Source organism: Chelonoidis abingdonii, chromosome 11 (assembly GCF_003597395.2).
Source record: "Chelonoidis abingdonii isolate Lonesome George chromosome 11, CheloAbing_2.0, whole genome shotgun sequence".
Lineage (NCBI taxonomy): Eukaryota > Metazoa > Chordata > Testudines > Testudinidae > Chelonoidis > Chelonoidis abingdonii.
This window is the reverse complement of record NC_133779.1, coordinates 5877391-5889535: the sequence shown is the minus strand read 5'-3', so window position 1 is coordinate 5889535 and position 12145 is coordinate 5877391. Positions and strand designations below refer to the sequence as shown.

At 48.9% G+C, this 12145-nt stretch overlaps 1 protein-coding gene across 1 annotated transcript; it reads right to left on the bottom strand.

The window, feature by feature from the left end:
- Window positions 1-5666: 5666 nt before the first annotated feature.
- NANOS2 (nanos C2HC-type zinc finger 2) lies at window positions 5667-9690 on the bottom strand. The gene is made up of 2 exons (XM_075071243.1): window positions 9665-9690; window positions 5667-6336 (listed from the first exon to the last, which is right to left on the bottom strand). Exons 1-2 carry the CDS (start codon window positions 9688-9690, stop codon window positions 5667-5669), a joined length of 696 nt encoding a protein of 231 aa, XP_074927344.1.
- Between the last annotated feature and the right edge of the window lie 2455 nt (window positions 9691-12145).

Here is a 12145-nt window from a genome sequence, read left to right as displayed (position 1 = left end):
GTGGCTCTTGGAGCTGCGGGCGGGCGCTGTGGTTCGTGGAGCCGTGAGTTCGAGCTCTGCAACGGGCCGCTCCTCTAAATCCCTGTCTTGGCTCCCTGGGCTGAGCAGCAAAGCGGGATCAAAGCATCAGCCTCGGCGGTGCGACAAGGTAAGAGATGCTCCCCAGCCAGCAAACCCGAAGGGGTTTCCCAGTGGGAATTCCCATGGCCAGGGCAGCACAGAGCTGGCTAAGCCAGGCAGCCTTGTCACCCCATCGTGGCCCAGAGATCTGAGCATTCCTTAGTACAGTACAGACCCATTTACACACATCAACATCATTGTCATTTAGGCCTGCGTCATTAGAATTCTCGCCATCACTTTTGCTGTCCAAAGTAGTCTCGCAGCCCGTTAATATTTCTTCTTTGGATAGAAATCCTGAAGTCGGGCAATCTTCATCCATTTCCAGCCACTCCATAATGATTTCTGGCAGTGTATCCAAACGAAAAAATTTTATCATTTGAAAGAGAAGTTTACCTTTATCCTCTTTTATCTGCATGCGTGTTTGTGGGATGTCTTCTTCCGAAAATCCTTCATAGTCTGTCTCTGAATCAGTGCCACGGCTGGAGTTTTCCGAGTCTGAGCCAAGGCATCCCTGAGAGCCTTCATCCAGCAGTTTTCAATGGACTTTTGTTTTACTCTGTCCCAAGTTTTTTTAACTAAATAAATAATTCCCTTCATGTTTAACTGTTTCAGCAATTCGGAAATGCCTGAAGATGTGCATGACACAATCACCAAAATCAGGTCCCGGCGATAATTGTTTTTAAAATTCTGAATAATGCCCTGGTCTAAAGGTTGAATTTTTGATGTTTTCTTGAATGGTAGGTATAGCACTCGAATTTTTCCATCTCTTGATACTAGTGATTCAGTTGGAGGATGGCCTGGACAATTGTCAAGTAGCAAAAGTGCTTTGGCTTCGAGTTTCTTCGACCGCAGATGCTTACGAACAGCTGGAACAAAGCTGTTGTGAAGCCAGTCATCGAAAATGTGTCTCGTCATCCAAGCATTTTTGCTGTTAGCATATATTACTGGCAGTTTGGCTCTACTGAGGTGATTAAAGCAGCGAGGGTTATGAAAGTGGCCAGTGAGAAGAGGGGTAATCTTATGGCTGCCTGTCTTATGGCTACAGAAAAGAAGAGTCACACGATCTTTTATCTTCTTAAATCCAGCTGTTTTCTGTGTCTCGTAATTAAAGACTAAAGTCTTATCAGGTAGCAGTTTTGCAAATAAAGCTGTTGCATCACAATTATAAAGTTGTCCTTCGTGGTCGTCTTTATTTTGTAAAATAGATTTTAACTCGGCGGGAAACACATTCACAGGTGATTCATCGGCTGATCGGCTTTCTCCAGAAATCGATACCTGTGCTGTGCCATGACCAGGCCGGCTCTAACTTTTTTGCCGCCCCAAGCAAAAAAATAAAAAAGCGCCACTCTGCCGAAACAACCCTCCTGAGCGCCGCCCTACCCGGCCGAACACCACCCTGCCCCACCAAAACAATCAGTTGAAACAAAAAAAAAAAAACCCTTGAGCGCTGCCCTGCCACTCGAAGATTGGCTGCCCCTTACAAGGTGCTGCCCCAAGCACATGTTTGGTCAGCCGGTGCCTGGAGCCAGCTCTGGCCATGACGCTTTTTAAAACAACTTATAAACCCCTTGCTGGCTTGGAATGATTCATCCCCCGTTAAATTTCCAAATATTGTCGCTTGGGCTTGAAGAATTGGCCCACTTAGCCGCATTCCTTTCAGCCTTTCCTGAGCAAACCACGTGCACGTGGCTTTGTCTGTTGTGGCTTTTGTTGAATAGCGCATGCGTTTTCACTTAAGCCCCATGGCAGAATCGATATTTTGTACAAAGCCATTCAGTTTAGATTAGTTTTTTAGCCATCTTCGGAGAGTAGATTTGGCAATCCCAATATCTTTTGAAACTTTGACCTGAGTTTCTCCGCTATTTACTCGATCTGTTGCAGCTAGCTTTTCTTCTCCAGTGTAGGAACGCTGACGCTTGCCTTCTGCTATTATATTACGCCTACGGTTAAAATTTTCTAATGTGGGATATATACTGTGTTACTATATAACTACAATACTACTCTATATATTATATATCTCTCTAGCGTGACACTGACTAAGCGTGCGTGATACGTTTTTACCAATATCGGTAAAGACGTACAACACATTTCCACTCCGCACTTCCGTCAATTTCTGTGTCAGTGAGTTAGTGAGCAAATCTGTAGCACTACATAGCAAGTTCCTGCATCTCATGTTAACGAGTCTCGCATGTTAAATAGGTAGCACTGGGAGGCATGGCGCAACTGCGCTTTAAGCGGATTCGTGTGTAAACGGGTCTGTACTGTAACAAGCCTCTCACCTTCCTGGCTACAAGAAGACAACTTCAAAATGTGTGATGGATCCAGTGGCCTCTGCCTGAGTCAGCAGCCAGCCTGAAACAGGAGCTCTGGCAGAGCTCTGAACAGCCCAGCAATCATGTGTGGGTTGTTGACCCTGAAACCTAATGACTGAGACGTGAAAAGGTCACAGTTCTTAACTATTTTGCTGCCGATTAAACCTGCGCACCTGCACATCAGCGCTGTGTGAGTGACTGGGCAGAACTTAAGCTTGTAGATGGAGCTTGGGAGTCAGCACTTTTCTCCTCCACCATCTCATTCCCTGCATCTCTGACACACCCAAGGATGTCTTGGCTTAGCTGTGGCCGGCACAATATCTAGGGATTTTGCTAGGGAAATACCTCAGGTTTGAGGGCAATACCCTTGGCAGATGCTGCTTCAGATTTGTCCCAATTGTGATCTGATCTATCATCTTTGCAGGGATCCCTGTCACCCCTCAACCCACACCACCCTCTTAAGAACATTAGAATGGCCATACTGGGTCAGACCAAAGATCCATCTAGCCCAGTATCCTATCTTCCAACAGTGGCCAATGCCAGGTGCCCCAGAGGTAATGAACAGAACAGGTGATCATCAGGTGATCCATTCCCAGCTTCTGGCAAACAGAGGCTAGGGACACCATCCCTGCCCATCCTGGCTGATAGCCATGGATGGACTATCCTCCAGGAATGTATCTAGTTCCTTTTTGAACGTTGTTATAGTCTTGGTCTTCACAACATCCTCTGGCAAGGAGTTCCACAGATTGACTGTGTGTTGTGTGATTAAATACTTCCTTGTGTTTGTTTTAAACCTGCTGCCTATTAATTTCATTGGGTGTCCCCTAGTTCTTGTGTTACAAGAAGGAGCAAATAACACTTCCTAATTTACTTTCCCCACCCCAGTCATTATTTTATAGACCTCTATCTTACCCCCACTTAGTCGTCTCTTTTCCCATCTGAAAAGTCCTAGTCTTATTAATCTCTTCTCCTACGGAATCTGTTCCATCCTCCTAATCATTTTTGTTGCCCTTTTCTGAACCTTTTCCAATTCCAATATCTCTTTTTTGAAATGGGGCGACCAGAGCTGCATGCAGTATTCAAGATGTGGGCGTACCCTGGATGTATACAGAGGCAATACAATATTTTCCAACTTATTCTCTATCCCTTTTTTAATGATTCGCAATATTCTGTTCGCTTCTTTGACGGCTGCTGCACATGGAGTGGATGTTTTCAGAGAAAACTACCCACAATGATGCCAAGATCCTTCTTGAGTGGTAACAGCTCATTCAGACCCCATCGTTTTGTATGTAGAGTTGGGATTATGGTTTCCAATGTGCATCTCTTCACATTGATCAGTATTTGAATTTAATCTGCCATTTTGTTGCCCAGTCACCCAGTTTAGTCAGGTCCTTCTGTAGCTCTTTGCACTCTGCTTTGGACCTAGCTAGCTTGAGTAGTTTTGTATCGTCTGCAAATTTTGCCACCTCACCGTTTACCCCTTTTTCCAGGTCATTTATGAATATGTTGAATAGGACTGGGCCCAGTACAGACCCCTCAGGGACACCACCTCTCTCCAGTCTGAAAACTGATGATTTATTCCTACCCTTTGGTTCCTGTCTTTTAACCTGTTACTGATCCATGGGAGGACCTTCCCTCTTATCCCATGCCAGCTGACTTTGTTTTAGAGCCTCTGGTGAGAGACCTCGCCTCAGAACTCACCCTTCCTTACACCTCTCTCTTGCTATTGGGCCAGCTGAGCCCCCAGCGCCCCTTAATCTTTACCTCCCAGGCATGCAGCCCCCCTAATCTGGCTCTCTGCTGCAGGACATAGTCAGCTCTTCTGCTGGGGCATATTCTCTGCATCACCCTAGGAGGTGCACAGGATCCAGGGATCCCGTTCCCTAGCAGGTTCCCCACTCTGCCTTCCCCCTCCTGCCCGCCCTCAGCAGCCATCCTCTGCGCATCTGTCCAGCTCCAGAGCAGCCTCGCTTCTCTGACCCCCTTGGAAAACAGTAGCCAGTTTGGGGCCGCGGGGTCACACCAGGGCAGAGGGGGCAGGGCTGGGACATGTAGGGATCAGAGAGGCAGAGTCAGGGCTGCTGTTGGGGTCTTCTGGGCATATCGAGCTTTATAGCCTCACAGCTGGGGGACAGTAAAGGAGACTGCAGAGGGTCTCGATGAGGAAGAGGATAGTGGGCCCACAGCAGGCCAGAGTACTGGGTGTGTGGATGCCAGGACGCTGCTTCTGGCGCAAGTCCCTTCAGTTGCTTGGGGGAATCAGGCTGGTTTCTAGCAAGACGGGTGTTGAGATCCCCCCAAATCTGCCTCAGTGGCAGAGAAACAGGCAGGCTCAGCAGAATGGCCGAGAGGGAGTGGGCCATGGAAACAGAAATCCCTTCCCACTAAGTGCAGGGCTGAGAAAGCTTCGCAGGAGGCCAGGCATGTCCCTCCTAGCCGCCGCCCAGAATAAAAGCAGGCAGACAGGGGGCTCCTCGACCTCTATTGCCAGCCCAAAAGGAGATCCTTGCCCAGTGCCCTGTCCCAGAGCCATGCAGAGGAACAGCGGATCAAACACACAAGCAGTTGCTGGAACAACAACACTGTTTATTAAATAGAAGGAAAAGGGGATAAGGGAGTGTTTTACGTTTAATGAAAAATAACTCTCATAAACAAACCCTCATAACACAGAGAGAACAATCCCTGCCCCCAAACACACGCTTGGTGCAATAACAGCATCAGTGAAAACGCGATGTTTATGTGTATTTTAGAATTGAAGGCTTTTTCTGGCATGATTTTAAAATAAAGCTCACGCTGCAAAGTCTTAGTGATTCCTGTGGTGTGTAATAAAACAAAACGAATAACACTTGGTTGGGAAGAGAAGTTTCAAATAAAACAAATCTACCAAAGACAAAAGCCTTGCGCCCAACCAGTCCGATGGGTGCTGCCTCGTCGGCAAACGCTTAAAATGAAATCTCTGCATGAGTTAGCAGGACAAAGGCAAAACTATGAAACTCCCGGTTCTTTGGCACTGGTTCTCTTCCTACGGAACTCACTGCGAGGCAGGGATACCCAAAACAGGCTGCTGTGGGGATTTAAAGAAACCAGGGCGACTTTCTACATGCCTGTGTCAAATCCACCCTGGACTTTAAATGCAAACTAGGAAACAAACGGTTGCAAACTATACTTCAATTCCAAGCCCCTTCTGGCTCCCGGGTTTTGTCCCAGGGTGGAGGAGGTTTCTTCCTCTGCTGTTCACCGTCTCACTATGAAGCCAGCCGAGTTGCGCCCGCCTTTGCAATAGAGGGACTGCTTCTCTTGATTGCACGGGCAATATTTCAGCGTGTGAGCCTGGTCACCCGTAGCACCGCACACCGGGCAGACGTAGCTGCGCAGGATGGGGCAGAGCACGGTGCCGTCGGCTTGCTTCAGCAAGTGGGAGGAGTAGACCTTCTTGGATTCCCCGTTGTGCCTGCAGAAGTTGCATATGAATCTGCCGGGCGTCTGAGGGGTGGCCGCCCTGTTCTGCCCACTTCCAGGACAGCTCCTGCCATTGCTCCTGTTCCAGCCCAATGACTTTGGGCTTGAGGCGTCCCCCGGAGACATTTGAAGGGGGGTCCCTGGCAGGCAGGGATCTTCCGTCTCACAGGTTAAGAGGCTCCTGGACTCCCTTCTGCGCTCCTCAATGATTTCGCCAAGAACCTTTGACAGGTTCAAGTAGTCCCGCCACATGTTGAAGTCATGTGTGCTCGTCACGGGCGGAGAAGGTGGCCCGGAATGCCAGATGGGCAGCATGGTGCTCGTCAGAGAAGCCCCCTCCTCTGCAAAAAGCTCCTCGACCCCGGCCCCTTTAATAGGCTTGGCCTGAAGTCGGCAGCACCGAGAGCAGACTGCACTATCCCCATCCAATGCAAAGAGGTGGAGTCTGAGATTTAAAGGGCCGGAAATCAAAACAGAAAAGCATCCTCCACCGGAGATTAATGAGTTAAATATCAAGGTTCAGCTATAGCAAATCTACAGGGCATCAGACACACCCCTCTTGTAGAAAACTAAATTCCATTTCCCCCGCCCCCCCCCGTTCTGCTCCATAAACTCATGTCCTAGTCGGGGGTAGTCCATTATTTTTTGCCAAGGTCCAGATTTCTTGATCAAAGTCTAGTCAAGATCCCGACTCCAGAGAAAATAATAAAAATAAACTAACAATCATCATAAGTAAATAAAAAGATTTCGAGGTACATTCAGAAGTGTCTGCTGGTCCGGATTTGGCCCACGCTCTGCCCATTGACTAACCCTGTCCTAGTGTAACGTTGTCAGTAGCTGCGATCCTTTGACCTTGATGTGGGAGCCTGTACTGCCTGAGCTAAAAGCCACCCCCTCTTAGCGGTGGTTGCAGCAGGCTTATCCCTAGAGCCCTGCAAATCTGCGGCTCACCGCTTTGTAGCCACAGACTTTGTTTGCGGCTCATGGCTTGGATGTGGATACAAATTTTGTATCCACGCAGGGATCTACTCATCAATCGGTAGCTGGCCTCACCACTGCTTGAAGGGGACAGAGCACCACCCAGAGCGGGCATGGCTTACGCTGGTGTCACCAAAACATCCACAAAAGTCTCAAATGCGGCTTCTTTTTATCTCGCTCAGATTGATCCGTCAAGCCAAGTCTGAACGGCATTAGTTGAAAGCTTTTTAAAGACTTTTAAAAATGTTTAAGGAGGCCTTTTCTGCTCCAGCCCATTAACACTTTTCTGTTTTCTTAAAAAAAACAACAACAAAACCAAAGCCCACACATATATCTGCTAAAAACTGCCCTCGTCAGTTGCAAAGATTGACAGAGATGCTAAGGGGACTAGGTCCATAAAAAATAATTGATCAGTTTCCCACCAGTCCCCTCCTTAAGGGAAACTGACCAGCATATCTATATCAATTCCAGCATAACTCCAAGGCAGAGTAAATATTCTGGAATAAAGTCATAAAAACATAAGCACACCCATACTGGGTCAACCCAAGGTCCGTCTAGCCCAGTATCCTGTCTTCCGATAGTGGCCAATGCCAGGTGCCCTAGAGGGCATGAACAGAACAAGTGATCACATCCCCTGTCACCCATTCTCAGCTTCTGGCAAACAGAGGGTAGGGACGCCCTCCCTGCCCATCCTGGCTAATAATCATTGATGGGCCTATCCTCTATGAATATATCTAGTTCTTTATTGTTATAGTCTTGGCCTTCACAACATCCCTTGGCAAAGAGTTCCATATGTTGACTGTGCATTGTGTGAAGAAATACTTCCTTCTGTTGGTTTCAAAACTGCTGCCTATTCATTTCATTTGGTGACCCCTAGTTCTTGTGTTATGAGGAGTAAATAACACTTCCTTATTTGCTTTCTCCACACCAGGCATGATTTTATAGGCCTCTGTCATATCCCCCCTTAATCGTCTTTTTTCCAGACTGAAAAGTCCCAGTCTTATTAATCTCTTTTCATATGGAATCTGTTCCATACCCTTCATCATTTGTGTTGCCTTTTTCTGAATCTTTTCCAATTCCAATAGATCTTTTTTTGAGATGGGGCGACCATCTCTGCATGCAGTATTCAAGATGTGGGCGTACCATGGATTTATATAGAGGCAATATGATATTTTCCTTTCTTTTTATTAGGGCCCTACCAAATTCACTGTCCATTTTGGTCAATTTCATGGTCATGGGATTTTTAAAATTTGTAAATTCCATGATTTCAGCTACTTAAATCTGAAATGTCATGGTGGTGTAATTGTAGGGGTCTAGACACAGAAAGGAGTCGTGTGGGGGTCACAAGGTTATCGTGGGGGGGTTGCAGTACTGCCAGGGCTGGTGGTTTCATTTAGGCGGTCTAGGCAATCGCCTACAGTGCCAGGATTATTGGTGGGTGGCGTTTTGCCAGAGGGGGCGGCAGGCGGCTCCGATGGAGCTGCCACAGTCATGGCTGCAGACGGTCGGCTGCTCGCGCGGCTCCGGTGGACCTCCTGCAGGCATGACTGCGGCAGCTCCGCCAGAGCCCCGGAGCAGCCGACCGTCCGCAGCCACGACTGCGGCAGCTTCACCAGAGCCACGGGACCAGCGCACGGGGCGGCGAAATTGCCGTGCGCCTAGGGCGCTAAAACCACTAGCGCCAGTCCTGGGTACTGCTACCCTTACTTCTGCACTGCTGCTGGCGGCAGCGCTGCCTTCAGAGCTGGGCAGCTGGAGAGCAGCAGCTGCTGGCTGGGAGCCCAACTCTGAAGGTACAGCCACTGCCAGAGGCAGCATAGAAGTAAGCATGGCATGGTATGATGTTGACAGCCTTACTTCTGCACTGCTGCTGGCAGGGTGCTGCCTTCGGAGCTGGGCACCTGGACAGCAGCCGCCGCTCTCCAGCCGCCCAGCTCAGACAGCAGCAGCTCAGAAGTAAGGGTGGCAATACTATGACCCCTCCTAAAATAACCTTGCAACCCCCCTGCAACTCCCTTTTGAGTCAAGCCTCCAAATTTGAGAAACGCTGGTCTCCCCCGTGAATCTGCATAGTACAGGTCTGTCGCATCTTACACACATTTAACATGCGCGATTTCAGCCTTTCGCGGTCGGCAAAAACAAAAAAAAAGAGAAAAATAACAATTTTAATACTGTACCTGTAGTCTGGGCATTTTTGCCTGCCATTACACTCAGCGTTATTCTGACTATACGCGATTCTCACTTTACGTGCTGACTGTGGAACATAACCCCAGCGTAAGATGCAGCAGACCTGTATAGAGTAAAAGCACCCAACGGTCCAAATTTCACGGGATTTCGTGGACCGTGACATGTTTTCCATGGCCGTGAATTTGGTAGGGCCTCACTTATTCTCTATCCCTTTCTTAATAATTCCCAACATTCTGTTCGCTTCTTTGACGGCCGCTGCACATGGAGTGGATGTTTTCAGAGAACTACCCACAATGACGCCAAGGTCTCTTTCCTGGGTGGTAACAGCTAATTCAGACCCCATCATTTTGTATGTAGAGTTGGGATTATGTTTTCCCATGTGAATTACTTTGCATTTATCAACATTAAATTTTATCAGCCATTTTGTTGCCCAGTCAACCAGTTTGGTGAGATCCTTTTGTAACTCTTGCAGGGCCGGTGCAAGAAACTTCCACCTTGCGCCCCCCCAGCCTTGTGGCAGCTCCATGCCCCCTCTGCCCTGAGGCGCCGCCCCGCAGCAGCTTCCCCCGCCCGAGGGAGCCGTGCGGCACCTCTCCACCCCAGCTCACCTCTGCTCCGCATCGTCCCCGAGCATGCCGCCCCCGCTTTAATTCTCCTCCCCTCCCAGGCTTGCAACGCCAAACAGCTGATTGGGCTGGGCAAGGCTGGGAGGCAGGAGAAGTGGAGCAGCAACTGCGCACTCTGGGAGGAACCGCTGTAAAAAAAAAATTGGGGGCACTGCTTAATGGCACCCCCAAATCTTGGCACCCTAGGCAACCACCTAGTTCGCCTTAATGGTAGCACTGGCCCTGAACTCTTGGCAGTCTGCCTGGGACTTAACTAGCATGAGAAGTTTTGTATCATCTGCAAATTTTGCTACCTCCCTGTTTCTCAATTGATTTTGGAATAGAGCAGTGGTTCCCAAACTGGGGTTCGTGAGCCCCTGGGGGTTCATGAAATGTTACAGGGGGTTCTTGGGAAAAAAATCCCTAATGGCGGCCAGAGCTGTCCCTAGGGACCCCAGGCAGCAGGGGGCCAGCAGCCCGGAGCCCCTGAACTTCCAAGAGCGAAGCAGATCAAAGCAAGCATCTCTATGGCACTGAGATTGAAACTTCAAGACTTTTTATAAGAACTGGAAAGGGAGGGGGATATTTTTTGCTGTTTTTTAAATTAAATAGGCAGCTAGTGTTGTTTTTTAAATTATAATGAAGAACAAGTTGTTTGCTTGGACTGCTCAAGACCTGAATGCTTGTGCAGGAGGAACTCTTTGAGTTGGCTTCTTAAATCCCTTCCTGCTGTTTCACATCTGATATGCCTTGATGAAGCAGGTGCTTGGGGCAGCAGTCTGCAAGGGGTGGCAGTCCCTGTGTTTTTGCCCCCAAGCAGCGCGCCGAATTGCCGCCGTGGACGGCGGGGGGTGGCACACTCATTTCCACATCGGGAGCAATTCGGCAGTAGCCTCTGCCTTCAGCCAGAAGACAGAAGCTGCGCCACCGCGGACAGCTGAACACAGAAGCTGCTGCCGAATTGCTGCCACGACAGAAATGCGCATGCAGCCCTAACAGCGCATGGACTGCCACCACCGTCCGCGGCGGCAATTCGGCGCGCTGCTCGGGGCAGCAAAACCAGTAGAACCGGCTCTGTTGCTGCCCTCTCAGTGCTCCTTCTGGTCTACTCTCGCCTCATCCTGGTCTGGTCTGTTTCCAGGGTCAGTTATTTGGGTCAGAGACCTTTCGTTACCCTGTTCACATCAAGGGCAATGGGGCCCCCATCTTGGTGGAGCCTTAGGCACGACCCTAACAAGCATGATCAATAATAACCTGCTTTCGGGGCATTGTGCTGGGGCCTCTGGCGTTTGTTTGTGTGTCTACCACACCTGCCCCGTGACACTCTGTCTGGAACAAGTTGGAAATTTGTATCTTTCCCTGGCACTTCCGCTCCCTCAGTGCTCTAGGGAGATAAGTTACAGCCCCCTGACAGCTGAGTGAAACTGACCAGAGCAGCTGTTCTCGACTCCCATACCCCTTTCAGGCGTCTGATTTGTCTGGCCTACCCCCAAGTTTCACCTCACTTAAAACCGACTTGCTTACAGACGCTGACCTCAAAATACAAAAGCCTCCCAGCACGCTGTAACTGACCTGTTGCTGCCTTTCTCATTGCTCTCTTCCTGTGTCAGTAGATCGGGGATAGGCAACCTATGGCATAGGTGCCGAAGGCGGCACACGAGCTGATTTTCAGTGGCACTCACACTGCCCGGGTCCTGGCCACCAGTCCAGGGGGCTCTGCATTATAATTTAATTTTAAATGAAGTTTCTTAAAAATTTTAAAAACCTTATTTACTTTCCATGCAGTAATAGTTTAGTGATATATTACAGACTTATAGAAAGAGACCTTCTAAAAACGTTCAAATGTATGACTGGCATGTGAAACCTTAAATCAGAGTGAATAAATAAAGACTCAGCACAGCACTTCTGAAAGGTTGCTGAGCCCTGCAGTAGATAATGCCTGGATCTGTCATTTTCACTCCATGCATCTGAAGAAGTGAGGGTTTTTTACCCACAAAAGCTTGTGGCCAAATAAATCTTTAAGGTGCCACCGGACTTCTTCTTGTCTTTGTGGATACAGACTAACACGGCTACCCCTGATACTTGTGTCCGTATGACATTTTAGTTTGCAGTGACTCTGCTAGTGCTGTTTATGTAGCCTGTGGCAAAACCAGGCAAACCTCTAGAGGAGTTGATGTACCCGCTGGAAGGCCTCTGCGTACCGCCTGGTGGAGAACGATTGGACCAGAGCCGGCACATAGCAAAGGAGACGCAGACAGTTCGGGGCTGGAGGTGAATGGAGACAGCAGCTGTGCTGAGTGAGCAAGGGCTGCCATACCTGCTCCGTCTGGGCAGGTGGGGTGAAGCTCAAAGTGTAAACAAGCCAGACGAAATGCCCTCTGTGACGAAGTGGGAATTTTTTGTAATATGTTTATGACGCCGATGCGTGCCTCAGTTTCCCCTAAACTTCCCATGGTTACCCAATGGAGGGCAAAAGGCTAAGTC

What these genes read in the sequence shown, in the direction of transcription:
- NANOS2 (XM_075071243.1), bottom strand. Translation starts at nt 9,690, where the DNA reads ATGCTCGGGGACGATGCGGAGCAGAG. An exon ending in GGGGACGATGCGGAGCAGAG is followed by an intron (nt 6,337 to 9,664) that starts GTGAGCTGGGGT and finishes TTTAAATCTCAG; the next exon opens with ACTCCACCTCTTTGCATTGG.